The sequence below is a fragment of the Ictidomys tridecemlineatus genome, chromosome 8 (assembly GCF_052094955.1).
Source record: "Ictidomys tridecemlineatus isolate mIctTri1 chromosome 8, mIctTri1.hap1, whole genome shotgun sequence".
Taxonomy (NCBI): domain Eukaryota; kingdom Metazoa; phylum Chordata; class Mammalia; order Rodentia; family Sciuridae; genus Ictidomys; species Ictidomys tridecemlineatus.
In genome coordinates this window covers 84833069-84856289 of record NC_135484.1, presented here as the reverse complement: position 1 = coordinate 84856289, position 23221 = coordinate 84833069, and the positions used below count along the sequence as shown (strand labels likewise).

General features: G+C 35.3%; 1 protein-coding gene across 3 annotated transcripts in view; it reads left to right on the top strand.

The window, feature by feature from the left end:
* Nucleotides 1–23221, top strand: part of Kcnq5 (potassium voltage-gated channel subfamily Q member 5) — a 521076-nt gene that overhangs the window by 382687 nt on the left and 115168 nt on the right. For all 3 annotated transcript variants that reach the window (XM_005334438.5, XM_005334437.5, XM_078019727.1), the window contains one exon: nt 7498–7624. In XM_005334438.5, coding sequence (XP_005334495.2) covers nt 7498–7624 — 127 coding nt within the window. The remainder of the gene's footprint in view (nt 1–7497; nt 7625–23221) is intronic.

Below are 23221 nucleotides of genomic sequence, written 5' to 3'. Positions count from 1 at the left end.
AGCAACTAAAAAATAAAATAACTTCAAGAATAGAATTTAAATCTCAAGTGAAACAACAGTTATATCTACCAATGAAATAGTGTCAACATTCTCTGGTGTGACATATGAATAAGCTTATTTAATATCTAGAAAAGATGTTTAATGTTAGATTAGTAGCCTTAATAAACATTCTAGAAAGTACTCGGGACTAACTCTACCATGGCCTCTTAGGTTTCTTAATTTCTACATGCATTTCCTTGTCTTTAAGAATAGGAAAAGTATTCTATGTTTTCCCAAAATTATGGAAGGACTCATGAGGAAGCACTTATTTCTTCAAAATCAGTGATAAAAATAACAAACATTGCCTTTGGTTTTGTAGAGGGTTGCCAAAGCCAAACTTTTAGCGGCTTCTATAAAATAGAAGTAGGATAGAACCATTATTAATAACACTAGCTTTACATTACAGCTTCTCTCCAAGTAGATCAAGTACTCTGAATATAATTCACTAATCTCTTCAGCAGCCATTTAAGTAAATACTATGCAATTTCTTGTTCAAGGAGAACCAAATGAGAGAAAGTGAACCAATTTATCCCAAGGTATAGCAATGAAAGCATCAGAATCTATCTCATTTCTGGCGAAATAAAGATCAGAATAACCGCCACTAATCTAAATAGTTTCAACTGAACCCAACAGATTTCTAGCTCATTTGAAAAGAAAATAAGGAGACCTAGGGAAAGGGGTGATTTAGAGAGCACCACTAAACCAACACACAGTGAGATCAGATCTAGCCTCTGGACATGAAGCAAAACATATTTCCTTGGCTAGATCACTGGTGATGGTTTTGCATTGAAATTTTTATGGATATAATTGTAGATTCAAAAGCAGTTGTAAGAAATAATAAAGAGATATCATGTGTACACTTTACTCAGTTTCCCCAACTGATAACCTTTTGCAAAACTATAGCATAATATCCCAATCAGAATGATAATATTGACAAAATACACATATCTTATTCCAATTTCTTTAGTTTTACTTATACTCATGTGTGTGTATTTAGTTCTGTGCAGTTTTATCACATGCAGAGTCAAAATGCTCAACCATTCTGTCACCACAAGTTGCCCACCTCCTCCCTCCCATCCATCCACCCCTTCTCCCCACCTGACCAGCTCCTAGCAATCACTAATCTGTTCTCTATTTTTAAATGTTTTCATTTCAAAAAATGTGATACAAATGGAACAATATGGGACCTAACTTTTAGGATTGGCTTCTTTTCACTCAGCATAATTCCCTAGCAATTGATCTCAATTGTATATACCAATATTTCATTCATTTTGTTGAATAGTATTCCATGGTATGTATGTACCCCACACAGCTGATGAAAGACATCTGAGCTGTTTTCAGTTTGGGGTCATCATGGATATATTTGCTATGAACATTCATGTACAGGTTTTTGTATAAGCAGAAGGATTTTTTTTCCTCTAACATAAATGCCCAAGAATACAATGACTGAGTTATATGGTGATCATGTTTTATAAGAAATTGATAAACTGTTTTCTAAAGGGACTATACTGTTTTACATTCCCACCAGAATGTTTGAGTGATCCAGCTTCTCCACATCCTCCTCAGCATTTTGTGTTGTCACTATTTTCCGTCACTATTGTCTGTATTAGACATTCTGATAACTGTGTAGTAATATCTCATTGTGGCTTTAATCTGCATTTCCTAATGGCTAATGATATCAAGTATCTTTTCATGTGCTTATTCAACAGTAATATATTTTCTTTGTTTTCACATTTACTAAAAATATCCTTTTCGTATTTTTTGACAATTTTTTAATTGAATTTTTGGTTTTCTGTTGAATTTGAGATTTCTTTATATATGCTAAATACTAATGGTAGATATATGGGTTGCAAATACTTTCTCCTAGTATATAGTTCATCTTTTCATCTTCTGTACATGGAATTTCACAGAGCAAAACATTTTAATTTTGATGCAATCTAATCTATCAAATTTTCATTTTTATAATTGTTATCTGGGTGTTAAGTCTAAGAACTCTTTGCTTACCCCACTCCCCAAAATCTTTTATGCTTTTCACAAAAAAAAAAAAAACTGTTTTCTATATAAAAATTAAGCCCAGGACTCTTCTTAATTGACTTTTCTTTTTATGTACCAGGGATTGAACCCAGCGATGCTTAACCACCGAGTCTCATCCCACATTTTATTTTGAAATAGGGTCTTGCTGAGTTGCCGAGGCTGGTTTTGAGCTCATGATCCTCCCCACTCAGCTTTCCAAGCCTTTGGGATTTACAAGCATGTGCCACCACCATACTATGCCTTAATTGATTTCTGTACAAAGTATAAGGTATAGATTGAGAGTTTTGTTTGCGTTTTTTGTTTGTTTGTTTGTTTGTTTTGGGGGGAGGGTGTTTTGTTTTGTTTTGGCATCATTGTTGTTTTTGCCTATGAGTGTCCAGTTCTCCAGCATGTGTTTGAAAGGTTGTTCTTCCTCCATTGAATTGCTTCTGCAACTTTAACAAAAATCAGTATGTCTGTGTGGACCAATTTCTGAGTTCTCTATTCTGATCCACTGTTCTGTATGTCCATATCTCTCCCTATACCATCCAATCTTGGCTACTGGAGTTATATAGTAGACCTTAATATCAGCTAAAGTGATTCCTTTTGCTTTATTCTTCTTTTTTAGGATTATTTTAGCTCCTCTAAGGCCTGTGAATTTCCATATCATTTTAGAATAAGTTTATTTCTATCTCCCAAAAATGCTTTGCTGACATTTTGAGAGAAACTTCATCAAATCTATAGATCAATTTGGGAAGAATTAGCAACTTTAAGTATGTCAAGTTTTGCAATTTATGAAAATAGTATCTCATCCCACTTATTTAGGTCTTCTTTGATTTCTTTCATCAGCGTTTTGTAATTTTCAGCACATATAAACTGCACATGTTTTACTAAGTATAAATTTAATTATTATTTTTATTTGGCAAAACTGTAAATAATATCATGTTTTTAATTTTCACATGCTTTTGTTAGTATACAGAAATGTGATTGACTTTTTCATTTTGGTCATATATCCTGCAACTTTACTGAACTCGCTTATTAGTTCTTAGAGTGTCTTTGTAGATTCCTTGAAATTTATTGACAATCATGTTATCTGCAAATAGAGACCGTTTTATGTTTGCCTTTCCCAACTGTGTGCCTTTTATTTGCCTCTTGCAAGGACAATGACTTATTGAACAATGTTGAATAAAAGTGTTGAAAGTAGATATTTTGCCTCGGTCTTGATTTTAGAGGAAAGCAGCCAGTCTTTTGCCATTAAATATGATATTAGCTGTAGGGTTTTTATGGTATGATTTATCAACTTGAGATTATTACTCTCTATTCCTAAATTGTTGGGAGTTTTTACCATGAATATGCATTCAATTTTGTCAAAGACTTTTTTTTGCATCAATTGATAAGGTTATATTTTTTCTTCTTTAGTTTGTTGATATACTGCATTATATACATTGATCTCAAATATTAAACTGTCCTTGAACACCTGGAATAAATTCGACTTGTTTATGGTATATATATTTTTATATATTGATGAGTCCAAATTGCTGAAATTTTGTGAAGATTATTGCTTCTAATTTCCTTAAAGATATTGGCTTGTTGTTTTTGTTTTGTTTTGTTTTTGTATTCTTTAACCAAATATAGAGGCACACACCTATAGTCCCAGCTACTGAGGACACTGAGGCAGAAGGATTGGTTGAGCCCAGGAGTTCGAGGCCAGCCTGGGCAACATAATAATGAGATCCTGTCTCTTTAAGAAAAATGAATCCAAAAGTACTTTCTCCTTTACTATTTTTGGGAAAGAATTGTGTGAAATTGGCATAATTTTCCTTTAAAAATTTGGTTAACTTCAGCAGTAAAATCTTTTGGCCTGAACAGTTCTTTTTTGAAAGCTTCTTAACTACAAATTCAATCTCTTTGGAGATTATAGGACTATTCACATTATTTGTTTCTTCTTTATTGAGTTTCATGGATTTGGTCAATGTCTTCAGATTTGTGATATTTATTTAGCTAAATTTATTCACAGTATATTATTTTTGAGAGCTGTATTATCTACAGTGAGATCCTCTGTTACTTTTCCAATATTGGTGATTTTTGTCAGCTTGTGAGAATTTTACCAATTTGAAATTCACAGAACCAAAACTTTTGGTGTCAGGAATCTTCTTTTTGCTTATTTTCTTATTTCATCAATTCGTGATTTATCTACATCATGTCCTTCTTTCTGCTTTCTTTTACTCTGTGTTTCTAATTTCTTGAGCTAGGATTCTAGATTGTTTGTTTGAGTCCTTATTTCTTTCTTTCTTTCTTTCTTTCTTTCTTTCTTTTCTTTCTTTCTTCTTTTTTTTTCTTAAAGATAGGGTCTTGCTATGTTGCCCATGCTGACCTCAAACACAATTCTCCTGCCTCACCTCCTTACAAGTAACTAAGATTACAGCCAAATACACTGTACATGGCTAGACCTCTTCTTATTTCTAATACAAATATTTAGTGCTAAAAGTTTCTTTTTCAGCACTGCTTTAACTGAATCCCTTATATTTTGGTATGCTGTGTTTTCATTTTCTTCCTCTTCTATGCATTTTGTGATTTCCTTTAAGACTTTCCTTTGACTAATAAATTACTAAGAAATGTGTGGTTTACTTTCCACATGTTTAGAGATTTGTCCTTTCATTGTTGATTTTAAGTTTGATTTCACTGTGGTTTGAACACAGTCTGTATGATTTCATTTTTTCAAACTCTTTGGAATTTGTTTATGACCTAGGATTTGATCTATCTTGGTACCTATTCTTTAGAACATTGACAGAGAATGAAAAAAATCTGTATTCTGCTGTTGTTGGGTGGAATATTTCATATCTGCCAATTAGATCCTATAAGTTATTATTTTATTCAAATATTATATAAGCTTGCTGATTTTCTTACTACTAGTCCTATTCCAGCAGTTCTGAGAAGGGGAAGTGATGAAATCCCCAAATATAACTGTGGATTTCTATATTTCTTCTTTCAAGTCTACTAGGTTTTGCTTCCTGAGGTGGAAAAAAAAAAAAGAATGTTGCCATTTTTTCTCTGATCTCTTTTAAAAACAAAACCAAAAAAAAAAAAAAGCAGCAACAAAACTGAAATAACCAAAACTCAGAAATGCAAAAGCCAAATGTTTTCTCTCATATGTGGAAGCTAGAGTAAAATAAAGAAAACAGGGAGGAAAGGATAGGATAATAAAAAGGAAAGATCAGTAGCGTAGAAGGAGATGTAGAGACACTACTAGTAGAGGGATGGATAAAGGGACAATGCAGAATGATTCTTTAAAAATCATTCCATGCACTTATATATAAATGTACCATAGAGAACTTCACATTTATGCACAGGTAGAAAGAACCCATCAAATATGAATAAATAGACAGCAACAAGCAATATTTTTGAATAATGGGCCCCAAGAAAATAATTTGCAAATTAAATTTATCCTACCTTACTGCACCATAGAAATAACACAGAGACCTTGGCATACTTTCCTTGAGAACAATGGTTATACATCTATTGGTGCCATCTGTTTCTGTGGAAAATAAAAATCATTACATGGTACTACAGGGGGCTCAGGTGACATTTCAGGTTTTCTTGTGTCTCCTTCACAATATGATGTCTCACAACCAGAGTACCAAACTTCCTGGCATGTGTAGGAGTCAAGGGCAGGGATAAGGGGGAAAATGGACCTTCCATTAAACTTACATTGGACCAAAGTACAGCTAAGTGGGCATTTTAGGCCTTAGCATGATTTCTATATGTGGAAAGATGTGCTGGATGAAAACAGATGATCAGACACCTTTTGAAACCTTATTAAACAAATAGACTCAATTACACAGATATGCTTCCAAAACAAAAACAAAAACCAAAGGCTGAATGTTTTCTCTGATAAGTGGATGCTGATCCATAAGGGGGTGATGGGGGATGGAGGAAGTTTGGATTGAGCAGAGGGGCAGGGATGTAGAGGGGGAATGGTGGAATGAGATGGACATTATTACCCCTATGTATGGGTATGATTGCACAAATGGTATGACTCTACATCATGTACAATCAGAGAAATGAAAAGTTGTGCTCCATTTGTGTAAAAAAATTTTCAAAAATGAATTAATAAAAAAAATACCTCTCAGTTCTTCAATCAGTAAATATATTGACCAGAGTTTTGGTGATCAGTGCATAAAGTTGTCTTCAGATATTTATCCTGTGAGAAGTTCTAAGTCACTGTGAGTAAGGAGTGATGATATGGAATATTTATTTCCCATCATGAGAAATATTTGCAGAATACTTAGTACAAGATAACAGAAGGATAGAATGGTGTCTCTACTAGATGTTTCCAAAGTGCAACACATCATCACACGCTCTAACTAAAGAAACAGACATTTGCCTGAAACTTGCAACAAAAATGCCATTTTTATAAATTTGGTAACAGTTTTTGTCTTGGGAGTGGGATGAGAGAGTGAGGAGTGGATTGCAGTCTTTATATAATGCTCTGCATGGCTGTGATGTTTGGAAGTTTCAGTAAAGAGTATGTACCACTTTTAAAATTAAGCCATTGTAATAAAAATCAATTAACAAATGATGTCTACATTGTAAATGCTGAGTCAATCTTGTTTAAAAACTAGAAAGGTAATTATTTTTTAAAAACACAATTTTAATAAATTCATTACCCGTCCCTATAGGAACAAGTAACTCTGCTAAGTTTGCTCCAGAGATACTTTCCTTTTTCAAATTCCGTTCAGTTTTTTTCTTCTATGACTGACTGTTTAATGAGCCACTGTAGCTGGCCTTTCCCGAGGGTTAACTCACAACTCTTCCTAAATAATCTCAAAGTCATTTTGCTGGCTCAGGTGTTGTTTTTCAGGCAGCTGTTGCCAAAGGGCAGCATAATAATTAACAAGCTTCAGACTCAGAGGATTCAGGGTCTCATTTCTGGCAATGGATATACGTGCCACACACGGTGATACTTTAGAAAAATCAGTTTTATAAGGAGATTTTGACACTGTAACAAAAGAGCTCAGTTACTCCTAAATATTTACTTCTTGTTCTCTGAGAACAACTTGCAAAAGTTTAAAGATGGTGTCATTCCTTGCACAAAAGGAAGCTTTGTTTTCGGTAGAACTTGCAATTATATTTTAGGGTCTACTCTTCAATTCAGCTATTTCATGTTACTAAATAGCTAACATCAGCTACACTATATATTACAGAGGAGACAGAAACATTATTTGGCATGCATTTTTAGTGTTGAAACTGATTCTTAAATGTTCAGTGTTAGTGACTTGAAAAGGAATAGTTTCCCATGATAGTAAATGCAGACAATATGAGGATTCAATGTTCTTCATGTTTAGTTGGTGGATATGGAGGATATGTCCAGAAATAGTCACAGAGATTCCTATTGTGGTTTGCTCCATGGTGCTTCTCTCTTACGTGTCTTATCTGATATTTTAGGAGTTCGTGATGATTGTCGTCTTTGGCTTGGAGTTCATCATTCGAATCTGGTCGGCAGGTTGCTGTTGTCGGTATAGAGGATGGCAAGGAAGACTGAGGTTTGCCCGAAAGCCCTTCTGTGTTATAGGTGAATATGAAAGTCCCAGAGCCTGGATTTATGATCTGCATGCTTGTCTCCTGTACTGTAACATTTGTTTAATATGAAATATTTATACCTGTGGAGTACTTCGCACAAACCAGATACTAGTGTTTTAAGTGATCATTCATTTAATCCTCATCACCACACCGTACAATAGATTTTTTTTTTTTTTTTGGTACTGGGATTGAACTCAGGGGCTTGAACCACTGAGCCACTGAGCCAGCCCTATTTTGTATTTTATTTAGAGACAGGGTCTCACTGAGAGTGAGAGTAGCTTAGCACCTCACTATTTTTGCTGAGGCTGGCTTTGAATTCGCAATCCTCCTTCCTCAGCCTCCAGATCTGCTGGGATTACAGGCATGTGCCACTGCACCAGGCTAGATATTTTTATATCCACATTTTACCAATGAAGAAACAGAGGCAAAAAGAGGCATGGTAAGGTACAGAAAGTCTTACAGGTAGTGAGTGGTCGAACTGGGATTGAAGCCAAGTTATCTTACTCTAGAACACACATTCATATCAAATAAGTTATATTAATAACTTGTATTCAAGGTAGTGTTTCCTTATATTAGACAAGCATTAACTTCAGTAAGTATTTTAAAAATTCAGAGTTTTATTCAGCTATAAAGTAAAAGGGAATTACGTCATTTATAAGAATGGGTGTGACTTGAGACCATTATGTTAATTGAAATAAGCCAAACTCAGAAGGTCAAGGGTTGAATGTCTTCTCTCATAGGTGGGAGCTACAAAGGAAAAAGGAAAAGAAAGATGGGGGTGGATATATCTCATGGAAATCAAAGAGAGATCAGTAGAGTAGAAAAAAGGGATAGAGAGGGAGATGGTGAGGGAGGAGGGAAAGCACTGAGGAGCAATATTGGCCAAAATATATTGTTGTATTTTGTGCATATATAAATATGTAACAATAAATTGCATCATTATGTACAACCATAATGCACAAACAAAAAATGTAGAAAGACCAAAAAAAAAAACTATTTCATGTCTAAAATAGGGACAACAGGTTATGCTCTTGATAGGCTGGAATGGATACTATTGTATTTTTTCTAATAATGCTTATCAATTAGCATACTTTAAGAAAGATTACAAGTATGGTTTACTTTTTGTTTTGATGACTTTTGGCTTAAGTGTCTGGTTCACCCCATCCCACAATTCCCGAATAAATAGCAGATCTCTGCATATCCCTTGCTACTGTCATTCAGAGGAACTCCATTCTACTGGGTTCTGACTAGAAATTTTACTTCTCTATGAAGACACACTTTGGAGTTAATGTTTTGCATCTCCCAGGAAGATAATCCAGATATAAAGACATCACAAAATTGAAAACTCTCTATATTAAATCTATTATTATTATTATTATTATTATTAGACAGCTAAATTTGATTTTCTTGCTCTTTTATCTCTTGTGCTTAGTCAGTCACTCAAACTCAAATGCTAGAAGTTCCTGTGAGGCTTACTTACTTCAACTATTTCCGAACTGAGAATGTGGAGTTTTAATTTACAAGGTAGTATAGACTATCTTATTCATCCACAATAGGTTCTCCACTTTGTTTTAGAGAGGGTGAGTCATCATCTTAGCTTCCTCCTTTACTTGTGTTCCCTGTGGTGGGGACAAAGTGGATTCAAGAAGGAGACTGACACCTCATTCATGAGCACTATTAGAAATAAACCTTTATTCCACACTTACTTTACAGTAGGCACACTTTACGAGAATGCAACGGTATTTATGAAAATTTGGATTTTAAATAGTGAATATAGTGAAATCAATCTTAAAAATACAATATTTGGCCTTCATGAATGCAGTCTATTTGCTCAGCTATCTCTCATCTGTAAGCAAAAGCTGCACTTGATTTTGGAAGTCATTGTGCTGAGGTAGGAGGAAAGCAGGTGGTAATTTCCAGCCTTGTGGGTCCATCCAGCTCCAAGACATATTGGTGAAGGCATTTGATTTTTCTCCCAGGAGACTTTTTCTCTTTCAAATTCTCCACTCAAGCAACATTATGAAGGACTGCAACTTGATGTAAAACTACCGCACAGCAAGTACTCTCTGGCCCAAACAAAACAATTCACAAGGCAGATGGTTAGCCAAGATTCACTCAACTTCTACAGGATAAGGTCGGTTCATGGATGACTGCAGGAATGTTCCATTCCAGATTTTAAAACCAATTAAAAATTGATTTTGTTCCAATTCCAGAGGCAATGCCAATGTATTTCTGGCCTACAAGCTAAAAAGAGAGTTCTTTCCCAGATGCCTGCAGCCTTTTGATAGCTGTTTTCAGGGATGGGAATATAAGAACATCGTCATCCTTTAATCTTTCTCTTCATGCCTCAGATCCTGCAGGTCTTGTTCTAAAAATGTTATCTGTAATCTTACTTGCTTTTACACCTATCAATAGTGACCTCACAAATCTAGTATGACATTGTTTGGGCATAATTGCAATTTTATTAAGTCTCCAGGCCTTTTCTTCCATTGGGTATTTTATATCAAGTAAATTAATTGCTTTGAAAGAAAATTTCAAGGGTAAATAATGAATTATCATTAAAACAAAGACCAGATATGTACTTACAGTTGGAATAACCATGCCTTTTTCCAAACAGACAAATCAAATGTCACCTGTTTGAAGATAGGAGATTAGACTAGATGACCGTTAAAGGCCCTTTCTAGACTTATTTAGTTGGTCCATAAAAAATGCTTGATAAACTGGTAAAAATGGTAAAGTGAGCCCTAGAGTTCCCTTGTTTGGCCAAATTTATACTAGCAAAATGAAAAAAAAAAGGAATAGCACATCTCTCTCTCTCATCTGTCTATAATAGCTGTTCTGAGTGGGAGTTTGGAAATGTAGCTAAAACTTCTTAAGATTTCATCTATTTGTAAGATTTGATTACTCTGAACATGCAAAATACACACCCAAATATTTTTAGAATTCTTGAGGATTCAAGAAAAGAACACAGAAAGACTGTGGTAGGCTGGATGTTATGCGTTCAATGTGGGAAGTGCTTTCTGTAAAGTATGCCAGTGTTATGCCTCCCCACAATAGAGGACCCCTCCTGGACTGCCCACCCTCCTCAACCCTAAACTCGAGCCAAAACCAAGAATGTATTTCTAAAATTCATTGACTTTTTAAAAATCATAAAATCATCATATACTTGTTTTGGGGAAACATTTTAAATACCTTTGGCCTAAGGGAAAAGTCTGTTTGATTCTTTTTAATTAGGAATTTTCTTTCATTACTATATTGAATTATTGCTACTTGGTTTGAATTGAAAATTAGCAAAAGCTTATCTAGAATATAAATTTTTTTTCCTTCTACATGAATTCAATTTATATAACCCCTCTAATATTCTTCATAATAACATTTCTACATCTGCAGGCAATGATCACTGCATTACTAATTTGGAGAGTCAAATATATTTTGTAATGACTGCCTGAACTGTGCTTCACTTACCTGGGCTGAGTGCTATATGATTTTTTTCTACATTCAAACACAAGTCATTCACCCCTTAACATCAGTGTCTAGAATGTACAAATTATCTCAAACACCGATTTCGTAGTCATTGTTTTTTTCCATTGTTTTTTTCATTAATGACCTACCCAGAAAAATAATACCAAAGGCTGATATTTAGATCACAGTAATGAGCCTGAGACGTCAGAAAGCCAACAAATTACTTCTAACAGTGGCTTTTTTGGGATTCCATGGTGACTCCTTCTGAAGACAGATATAACAGGGCCATATTTTTTCAGTCTTGCAGTGTGTCTCAGTGAAGCAGAAAATACCAGCCTGTTATTAATCTTGGATCAGTATTTGATACTAAATGTAAGCTGATTTCTTATTGCTATTTTAAGTTTCCCTTCAGTGTAGTATTTCCACAAGAGGATAAAGTAGGCAAATCACAGCATGATATCTCCCTAGTGAACTGAGCAAAGATATCTTCAGCTTGAGATAACCGTTCCTCAGAAAGTACCAACAAGTGTATTTTTTTAATAGAAAATGTAGCCAGTTTCTAAGTTGACTACAAATAAATAAATAAAGATTTCGTTGAGGCCAACCACATTACAGGCTATACTAGTAAATCTATGATTTCATTTTTTTTCTTTCTTATTTGTTCTTTTTAGTTAGAACACACAAAAGAATGTATCTTGACATATTATACATACATGGTGTATAGCTTTCCACTCTTTCTTTGGGCAGGGGGAGGTTACCAAGGATTGAACTCAGAGGCACTCGACCACTGAGCCACATCCCCAACACTATTTTTGTATTTTAGTTAGAGACAGGATCTCACTGAGTTGCTAAGCACCTCGCTTTTTGCGAAGGCTGGCTTTGAACTTGTGATCCTCCTGTCTCAGCCTCCCAAGCTGCTGGGATTACAGGTGTGCACCACCACACTCAGCTTAGCTTTCCATTCTTGTGGTTGTACATGATGTGGAGTTATACTGGTTCTGTATTCATATATGAATACAGGAAATTTACGTCTGATTCATTCTACTGGCTTTACTATTCCCATTCACCCTCCCTTCCTTCTATTTATTCCCCTTTGTCTAATTCGATGAACTTTTATTCTTTCCTCCCCCCTCCACCTTATTGTGTGTTAGCATCCACATATCAGAGAGAACATTCAGCCTTTGGTCTTTTGGAATTGGCTTATTTCATTTAGCATGATAGTATCCAGTTCCATCCAGTTACCAGCAAATAACATAATTTCGTTCTTCTTTATAGCTAAGTAATATTCCTTTGTGGTGATTTCATTTTATTAAAAGGAGAGTTTAACTGATAATGTGTTCAAAAGTTATATCAGAGACTCTCAGAATTGCCATTAGCTTATAAACTAAAGATTCAAGACATTGTATTTCCACTTCTCTGCCTTCTCCATCTTCTGTTCTGAGAAACCTGCTCTTGAACTGCACCATTTTCTACATTCTCAAATCTCTTTTTACCTTTAGTAAAAACTATATTCTCCAGTCAGATGATAGACCGGACCACATGAGGACAATAAAACTGCTGTTTACTGAGAACTACTATATGCTATTTACTGCTCTAACTACTGTATCAATATTATCTTATTTAACACTATGTAAGTACCATAATATCCCATTTTATAGATAAGGAAGTATGGTAGGGCTTAAGAAACTTTCCCAAAGTTAGAAAGGTAGATGGCAGAAGTACTAGGATTTCTTTTTCATGATTCCATTCTAGAAAATTTAACCAGCCCAGTTATGAAAAATAAATTGTCCTTATTGCTTGTTAGAAATTTAAAATTAAATTTAATTAAACTTGTTCATTATCACCAATTGATAAATAAAGAACATGGTACTTTTATGTGATTTAAGATCTTTGAATAAGAAAACAGATTTAACAAAATAACATTAATAGCAATATCAACCTTATTGATAGCCACCATGTCAAATTACTTATTATTGCTCTCTAACCTGAATGAGAAATTGGGGAGTAAATAGACTTATATGTCCTACATGAAATTACATATGCTCTTGAGCAATGTTATCATGAAGTTACCTTGGTATTTTCAAATTGAAGACATGTTCAAGGATAAGTAATATTACTCCCAGAAATGCCTTCAGATATTTCTTAACACTAATGGACTATCGGTAATTTAAGACATTGTTGACCATATACACAAACTTGAACTTATAAGGTAGTTTTATTAACTGATATGTTTTGACCATACAGAGAGTCTCCTTAGAGGAAAATTAATAACCAAAGATTATTTCCCGCTCCTTCTATAAACTATGAAATATTTTACTAATATTTTGTACTATCACATGTTATATAAGAAAATTCATTCACAGAGTACTTATGTGCCAAACACAATCATAGTGCAAAGAATACAAAAACAAACAAAACATGGTCCCCATGTAAGAGTCTGTAAGAGTCTAGTTTCCTGTGCCCTTAAAGAAAGGCAAAATCAGAGAGGAGAATGCTAATTATGGTGATACAGAGGAAAAGTGATAGAGGCTAAAATAATGATGGTAAATGTTGTAGAATATCATGAATAATTGCATAAGACAAAGGAGCAAAAGATAACTCCCAGGTTTTGAACACAGTCATCAAAAAAAAAAAAAACATTTATACAATTTCTATTATGTACACACATGGTTCCGGATGCTAGGGAATGAAACCGTGAGTAAAGGCGACCTTTGATTAGGTGATCCAACAAAGTGTTTCTATGAAGTGGACACTCATTTAACCTCAAGTCTTAAAAGGCAGACAGCTGTGAAAATAGTTAGGCACATATATTTCCAGGACAAGGAAGAATAATTGCCCAAATTCTTGAGACCTGACAAGCTTGGCTTGTACAAGGAGGAGACATAAGGTATTGCAGCTGGAGCTCGGAGAGAAGTGGGGAGAATGTTAAGAGGAGATAGAGGAGACAGGTTGAGGTACTGCCCTGAGGGCCATGTCCACTAAGATGCAAGGCAGCTTCTAGGGTCAAATCTCCAGGAGGTTGCTGTCAAGCCCAATATAAATGAATATGTAGGTTAAAAACAAGGACATTAATTAGGCAACAAAAAGCATGCCTACTTGTACTTCCTATAAGTAACATGAAATGCATTACCCATTCTGAGGAATAGAAACATAAGTTATAAGGGAATAATAATTCTGAATTTTCCATGTGTCTGTATTTCCTTCCTTAGAAACATGAATTTTTCAAATTTAAAAATAAAATGTGTTATTTCCTATGAGCTACTAGAATTATAATGTGATGGAAACTTTTTTATAGCCCCATTGGTAGCTATCACCAGAAAGCAATTCCTGAGACCTTCTTACCAAAAGACTGTTCCAGACTCTTATTAGTTATAATGATGGCAATACAGATTTATTTCATTAAAGATTATTTATTTCCTTTGAGAAATTGTCCCTTTTTGCCTTGAGATGTTGTCTGAAAACTTATGATCAATAAGAAGCATTAAACTGTCACTATGGGGTAAATTTTCAAAGTGGTGCTTGGAATTTGCCTGTATGAGTCCCATTAACTTCAGTGAAAGTCCTACAGTTAAACTGCGGCATGAGGCTTTGAAAATGTTCTATAATATGTCTTTGCGATGTTTTTTTTTTCTTTAATAAACATCACAGTGCACAGCTGATTGCAGTATTTAAGAATGTGGATAATGTACTGTGCAGTAGGAGGCTTTTAAAATTAGATTTTAAAGCTTCATTTCTATTAAGAGTCACAACAACAATATAAATACATCTTAATTCTTCAAAGAGTACCTTTCTATAAAGGAATTTGGAGCTCAATTAGAAAATGGAGCTCATAAAGCAGAACTATGCCCCTCTGAGACATTGTTTATCTCACTCTATAGATGGAAAAATTGAGGCACCATGAAGTGGGTGCTTTGTCCTCAGCTATAAGCAGCAATGAAGCTAGGAATAGAAGGCTGGCCTCCCAGAGCTCACTGCTCTGAAGCATTGCCTCTCGTTAGAGTCAAATTTAATTACAGTGTAATCCGTTTAATCTACACATGGAAGAATAATGAGGGAGCAGGAAAAAATGAATTTATTAACAGATTAGTGTTACATTGAGTGCAGCTTTCTTTTTAGTGTCCAGATTTTCGGCATTTTCTAGAAAATGTTCAAAGCCATGAAAGAGGTTATCCTAATTCCACTGGCCAGAATTGGTAAAGGACTCTTGATTTTCCTCACTTTAAGGCTAAGTAAAGATCCTACTTGAAAATGCTGCAGAACCATCTTCTTTGTGAGAAATAAAAACTAAAAATATTATGGGAGGAAGAGTGCATAATTCCCCTTCACACCTCTTATGGGTTAAAAGAAAGAACTACAGAAAGTTAAAGGTTCAACAGCTTTTAGGAACAAGATGAGTGTGCCTTTCTTTAACTTTGGGCTTTTGATCACTTTTCTACTAATTCACTATAATCCATCCAATGTCTGTTTATTACATCTACATCTTAGAAAAGGGACTATAGTTTAAAAGCCATATTTAGATAAGAAATCTTTCCTTGAAATTGAGCAAAACAGAAGGTCAGGAGATGGACTACCTGGTGTTACATCAACAGGAACAAAATTTTATGATTTTAATTGTGAATCATATTTATGGGTTACCTCACATACCTCTCCTAGCAATTTTATTAAATTTGCAAGATATTGTGTGAATATGTGGGTTAAAAACAAGACAAAGGAGCAAAAGATAACTCCCAGGTTTTGAACACAGTCATCAAAAAAAAAAAAAAAACATTTATACAATACCATACCTTAAAATACCGAGAATAGGATTAAGAGCATTTTCAAAGGTCATACAGTATCTAAGCTAAAGTGCCAGGAAAGAGAGATTTGCTCATGTCATATCTTGATTTCTTTACATGACGGCCCCCCCACCTTCTCTCTCTGTACCACCCATGTGCAGCACAGGAACAAAGTAATAAACCATATGATGAAGTCTGAATCCTAGTCACCAAATCTCACTCCTCCCTCTAGGAGACATTACCTAAATTCTGAAAGTAAATATCAGCATCAAAAAAAAAAAAAGAAGAAAAAAAAAGTAATTCCCTCCATACTCTTTTTCCCAAGATCTGGCCTATATTTTAACTTTTTATTTTGAAATAACTTTAAACTTACCTAGAAGTTACAAAAATACTACAGAGAATTACCAAGTTAAAGGTCCCCTTCACCGAGCTTCCACCAATGATAACATGTCATTGAAACGTAGTGCAGTGAACCAAACCAGGAAACTTATGTGAATATAGACTGTTGACTAAACTATAGACCTTACTCAGATTTCATCAGTTTTGACACACACTCAATTTTTACATATATTCCTATGAAATTTTATCACGTGTACAGATTCATTTACCTACCACCACAATCAAGATACAGAACTATTCCATTGTCCTAAAGAAACTTTGGAAGCTATCCCTAATGTTATCTTTTTGAGTCACTCCCTCCCCCAAGTCTTAACCCCTAAGAACCTCTATTTTCCAACACTATAATTTTGTTATTTTTTAATGTCATGTAAATGTAATCATACAGAAGTATGATTACATCTTTTGAAATTGTCTTTTTCTCTCAGCATGATACTCTTGAGGTCCATTCAAAATTGTCATATGCTTCAACAGTTCATTTCTTTTTATTGCTGGATATTTTTCCATGATATGGATATAACACAATTGTTTATCCATTTATCCTCTTACCCGATAAAGGTCATTTGGTTTGTTTCTAGATTTTGGCCTATTACAAATAAAGCTGCTCTGAGCATTCATGTACAGTTTGTTTTGTTTGTTGCAGTACTGGGAATTGAACCCAGGGTCTCATATACACTAGGCAAGTGCTCTAACAATGAGTTACATCCCCTCCCCTCATGTAGAGGATTTTGTATAAACATAAGTTTTTATTTATCTAGGATAGATATTGGGAAGTGAGTGACACGGTAAGTGTTTGTTTAACTTTATCAAATACAGCCAAACTGTTTTCTAGAATGTGGCCAATCCTTTTTAAACATAGGCTTAGAATATTTGATGGTAGTAAATTATATCTATGATGATTTAAATGACATTTTTTACAGTGCTGGGGATCGAACCCAGGGCCTCAGGCATGCTTGTCACTGAACTACACCTCCAGTCCTTCAATGACATTGTTTATTTTCATAGAAAAGTATGTGTGTGATGCTTTTTCTGCTTTTCTATGAAAATTATTTTAATAAGCAAAAATTGATGAAATAAATATTTCACCATTCAGGTCAAGATACAAACAAAAATATAGAAGAAACAGCTCTTGGGCTAGGATTGTGCTCAGTGGCAAGAGCACTAGCCTTGCACGTGTGAGGCACTAAGTTTGATCCTCAGTACAACATAAAAATAAATAAATAAAGGTATTGTATCCATCTACAACTTAAAAAATAGTTTAAAAAAAGAAGCACTTCTTCACGCTCTGATAAATAAATGTAAAGTCAATGTTTATGTATATTAATTGTTGAGAGACCAATTAATTTTAAAGAAAGCCAATACCGTACAAATTCCTGAAGGACCATTGCTTAAATCTGACTCTACTTTGTAGAAAGTTCTTACTCAAGCAAGCTTTCCTGAGACCAATACTAATTACGCTTGCCTGATAAAGGATTCACATAATCACATTTGTTAGAGCCTCTAAGCTGGACTCCAACAGAGTAACATGTATAAAATCGCCACCAAGGCCCAATGGTGCTTTATGGAGAGTTGGGCCCAATATTCATAGTTCTTATATGTTCAAAAAAGAGGTCAGGGGAGGGAGAGGATGGGAGGCGGTATGGGGGTAGGAAAGACAGTGGAATGAGATGGACATCATTATCCTAAGTACATGTATGAAGACATGAATGGTATGACTCTAATTTGTGTATAACCAGAGATATGAAAGATTGTGCTCTGTATGTAAATATGAATTATAATGCATTCTGCTGTCATATATAACAAATTAGAATAAAAATAATTTTTAAAAAGGAGAACATAAAAAAAGAGGTCATTTGTTCTCAAACACATCTAAGAAATTCTCCTATTCTTTTAAAATTAAGAATCCCCTAGTCTTATGTCTAAAAGTCTACTTTTCCTCCAAAATTTTCTTTGATATTTGTCGGTGGATCCTTCATAAATCAACACAAAAGTCTTTTTCCTTCAAAAATTAATAATAGCCCTATTAGGCCAAATTTATAAATTTCAACTTTATCTTCATTCTGGTTATAGAAATATTGGAAAAACTGATCCCTTACTTGGAAAGTGGTAATGTTAGATACCTATCTATCTTATCATATTATAAGATAAATTCCCAAAAAAATCAAAGATGCAAATCAAATAAAGTCAAAAATATGGTAAAGTAGAAATAAGTAAACTCTCTGTAAACTTGGAACCAGACACCCCTTTTTAACTATAACTAAAAATACCAAAGGAAACACTGATAAATTAGGCTATCAAATAAAAAAAATACTGCCTGATAAGCAAAACAAAACAAGCAATGTCAAAAGAACAACGTGGAAAAATATTCTCAACTCCTACCGCAAACAAAGAACTAATCACCTTAAGAATGAAAGAGTTTTAAAGATCAAGAGAATCCAACAACTCAGTACAAAGTAAAAGATGAGAAGTGGAAATGAACAGAGAATATACACACACACACCAAAGAAATACTTGCATGCCTCCTAAACATTCTCAGTCTCATTCTTAAAGACATTCAGATAACATTTTCTTATCTATAGATAAGACTGACAAAAATCTGCAGTTTTGACCACACAGTTTTAGTGGGAATGTGTGGAAATAGACAGACATATGCTCTTTCCTGCTAAAACTACACAAGTACTTACTCTTCCACTCAGGAATCCCACTTCCCAATAGCTCCATCCATTTACAGTAAATGTTAATTATAACTGAATAAACCAAGTTATGTCTACATAACAGAACACAAGGAAGAAGATCTCCCTGTAGCTGTAGAAGGAACCCAATATGTAGTAAAAGAAAAAGAAACTAGGCATGGTGACATATGCCTGCAACTCTAGCTACTCAGGAGACTGAGGCAGGACAATGGCAAGTTTGAGGAGAGCCTGGGCAACTTAGGGAGACCCTATATCAAAATAAACATTTAACAGGGCTGGGAATGTGGCTCAGTGGTAGAGTACCCCTGGATTCAATCCCCAGGACTTCAATTATTATTATTATTTAAGGAATGTTGTCTATTGTACCTAAAGGATATTGGGGTATTTAGAGGATTTTTTAAGCTTTGTTTTTAAGACTGATTGTTAATTAGAGCTTGACCCACATTTCTTCTAGAAGGACTTCCCTGGCCTTGACTAGGATAACTGCCCTTGCAATGTGTTCTTGGCTTTTCTCCTGTCATAACTCTTGTCATAACCCATGATTGTGGTTGCACATTGTGGTGTCTTCTCTGCCACCTGACCTTTTTACCCCTGTGTAAATAGAGAGCATCTCTCTTGTGCACACCTTTCATACCTTCTCCAAACACTTTACTATTGTATACTCAGGTTCTAGCAGTTTCTACCACATGAATGTGTAGTGGATGAATTAGAATGTTAGAAAATGGTTGGCTACTAGACATTCACTTGCAGAACCTCTCCCCCTACCCACGATAGCAAGCCCCCCAAGCGCAATGTGGAAAGGACAGTCAGCATGAGCCAGAGAAGGAATAGCTTGTGGCAGCTATGCGAGCAGTACAAAGCGAAAAACAGCACCTTCCCCTCAGTCAGCAGGAGTTGTCAGGCAAATACATTTGCCTCCTTTTTTGTAATCTAATTGCTTCAATTCTCTAATTTGCTCATGTGAATGTAATTTTTTTTTAATAAAGTGCTTATTTGGCAAGCTCGTAAATTCAGGCTCTTTCAGGAGGCTCTCCTCCTATGCTGCCTTTTTGTCATTTTTATTTCACTTCTGTCTTTTGCAAAATGCTTTAAATATTTGATTTTAGCCCCTACCGCAGACTCCAAATCTGCTCTTGGAATTTGGAGATCAAAGTACTGTAGCTAATCCTTAGGACATTTGCCATCTTGTGATTTGAGAATCTACTTCTTATCAAGTTTCTGTGGTTTTCTGGAGTATTTACTGATCATAATGTTAAAATGTGCACATCTGAAACTCTTTTTGAATTACGTTTTCCTGCTACTTTTCCATATTTAGTTATTGGGAAAGTGTCCAGCTCCTGAGTGGTACTGAACTCTGTTAGGCCATCTCCAGCCTCTTTATAAAGGATTCCTAGGTTTATTATCACATGTTTCCAATAAACCTTGTTTTTTGTTCTCCTTTAAACAGAGCGTGTCTTATTCAAAAAGCTCACAATGGTAAGAAAGGAATTGATAATGAAAAAAAAGTATGCAAAGGAGGATTTTTCCTGGTAGCTTTAGGATTTCTTAATGATAGTATATTTCAGTTTGAGCTATTGCTTCAGGGGTTGGCTACCAGGAATTCTAACACTGTCTCTTGAAGCAATTTTCTGCATTATCTTGTAAAGACTCTCTGAGACACTGTTTCTTTCCTTTGAAGCTCAGATAAGAACAGTAATACCCTTGTAGGTTTCGTAAACAGTAGCACATGAAAGCAATTATGAAATTAGAAAGTTCTAAAAACTGTCCTTTCGTGTCAAAGATGGAAAATCTTAGCAAGGATTTTATAAATAAAGATGGAACATTAATGGGTAATTAAATAAAACCTATTTGGTTAATAATCTCACTAAAAATAGGTAGATATAACCTATCTATTGTCAAATGGCAGCAAGTAGGTTTTTCAAAATTATGATGAATGCCAGGTATTTATCTGCAACTTGTATTTACTCAAATTAACTTCTTTAAAGCACTATCTTTTCATTCTTCACAGAAGGAAAAGTCCATTTTCACACCCCAGCGTTTATCCCTGAGGATTAGTCGAGTGCCTAAATGGTATCCATTTCTTATTTCTGAAAATAAGAAATTGTGCATTAGAAAAGATTAAGAGAGCCAGGTGAACTAGGTAATTCTCAATTTCCTCAGATTATATTTAAAATAAATTCCCATCCTTGGGTGTCTTTCACTTAGACGCATCTGAGCTCAAGTGTCCCCTCCATTGCAAAACTCTATAGAGTCTCATCAAAGAATCTCCTGTAAGATATCTTTTCAAAAACTTTTAGTTGTAGGTGATGATTAATTATAACCTGCATGTCATCTGAAAATAAGTAGCAGGTTTCCCAAAGAAAGATGACATATTCCAACACTACTAAACACAGCCAGCCACCAACATGCAGAGTCACTCATCATTCAACTGCTGAGTGCAAGTGCAAAAAGGGAGAATTGAAAGTGAGGAATTTGTGTTTTGCTCTGTAAATTTAAGCCCTTTGCGATATTGTTTGCCTACTGGTGTATAAAAATTCAGGTTATGACCCTAAAATAAGATAGCCAAGCATTGAATTTCATCATAGGCTGTCAGGGGATTTCCAGTAGAAGTTTCGACTTTGATCATTCACTGGTAGCAACTGAACTCTTTTTGTTTTTTTAGATCTGTAGTCAAATACTAGTCTGGGGCTCTATTTAGGAATCAAAACTGACTGAAGTTTTGCAATTTGGTAGATATGGAAATAAGTGCTAAAAGAAAATGATAAACACCTGGACACTAAAGGAGGACATTGAAGTACAAAACTGCTGCTTTTAAAAGCCTGTCTTGGGCCAGGGCTATGGCCAGAGCACTTGCCTAGCATATGTGAAGCACTGGGTTCGATCCTTAGTACCACATAAAAATAAATAAATAGAATAAAAAGTTATTTTTTAAAAAAATCCTGTCTTGTACTTTCTGTATAAAAGAATGTAATGTAAAGCCACCCTGTCATTGCCTTAAACCATGTTTCAAATCATCAAAAAATACACACGACTTCTCATCCTTTTGATTTATTAAGGACTGATGGAATTATACCCAGGTAATTTGCTCAGGATGCTGTATTATGCCTTAAAGAGGATGTGTTTGCCTCCTACTCAAAATGATTCTCAGGGGACAAACACTTCTTTCCTGTGTTATAAAACAGAAACACAGCTTCCTTGCATCCTCCGGTCTATAACCCACATCTGAAATTAAATGTTTGCAATCACACTTTGAAGCAATAGTTTCAGTTGATCGCTGATACCAGACAGGATTAGTCCTGGCGTTAAAAAGCAAAAATCTATTGCCTGGATACACACACAGTGGCACACACCCGTAACTCCAGCTACTAGGATGCTAAGGCAGGAGGATCACAAGTTCAAGGCCAGCCTGGACAACTTAGTCAGACCACTGTCAAAACTAAAAACTAAAAAAGGTAGAGCACCCCTGAGTTCAATCCCAATACTGGGGGCAAAGGAGGGTGGGGTGGTAAAAAAAATATATATATATTGCAGGCCTGACCTCTGCCCTGAACTCCAACCTCAGCACCACCTACCAGATGTCTAGTAGGCATCTCAAGGCTGAAACATACTGTGAATTTTGCCCTGGAAGAGCAGTCCTTTCTTACCTCTCCTCCCAAAGTGTTTCTCCATCTTGGAAAGCAGCACTTTGTTCATACAATTGTTCAGACCCCAAACCCCAAGGTCAGCCTTAGCTTCTCTTCTTAGTCTCACATCTCACAATCGGTCCTTCCTCAAATCTCGGCCTCTTCATCTTCATTTTGTGTCCTAAATCCAACTACCCACTTTATCCTCACTTTTGTCAAGCTGATCTCACCCTCTGCCCAGACCACGGCAGAGGCTTCTTAACTGGCCTTTTGGCTCCCTCGCCAGCATCCAGCCCCTTCTTGATCTGTTTCCCAAAGGGAACCACCATGATTTTGTAAAATACAAATCTGATTCTGACTTAACCCAGAAACCTTTCATGGCTGCTGTCACACTCAGAGGGACATCTAACTGAGTGCGATGGCACACATGTGTAATCCCAGGTACTCTGGAGCCTGAGGCAGGAAGATTGTGAATTTGAGGCCAGCTTGGACAAAATTGTGAGAACTTGTCTCAGAAAGAAAAAGAAAAAAATAAAGCAAGAAAAAAAGGACATCAAAAGTTATTACCAAAATCTCCATGATCTGACCCACTCCTCTTCCCCTTCCTCACTCCACCCAAGCTCACTTGACCTTGCCTCCT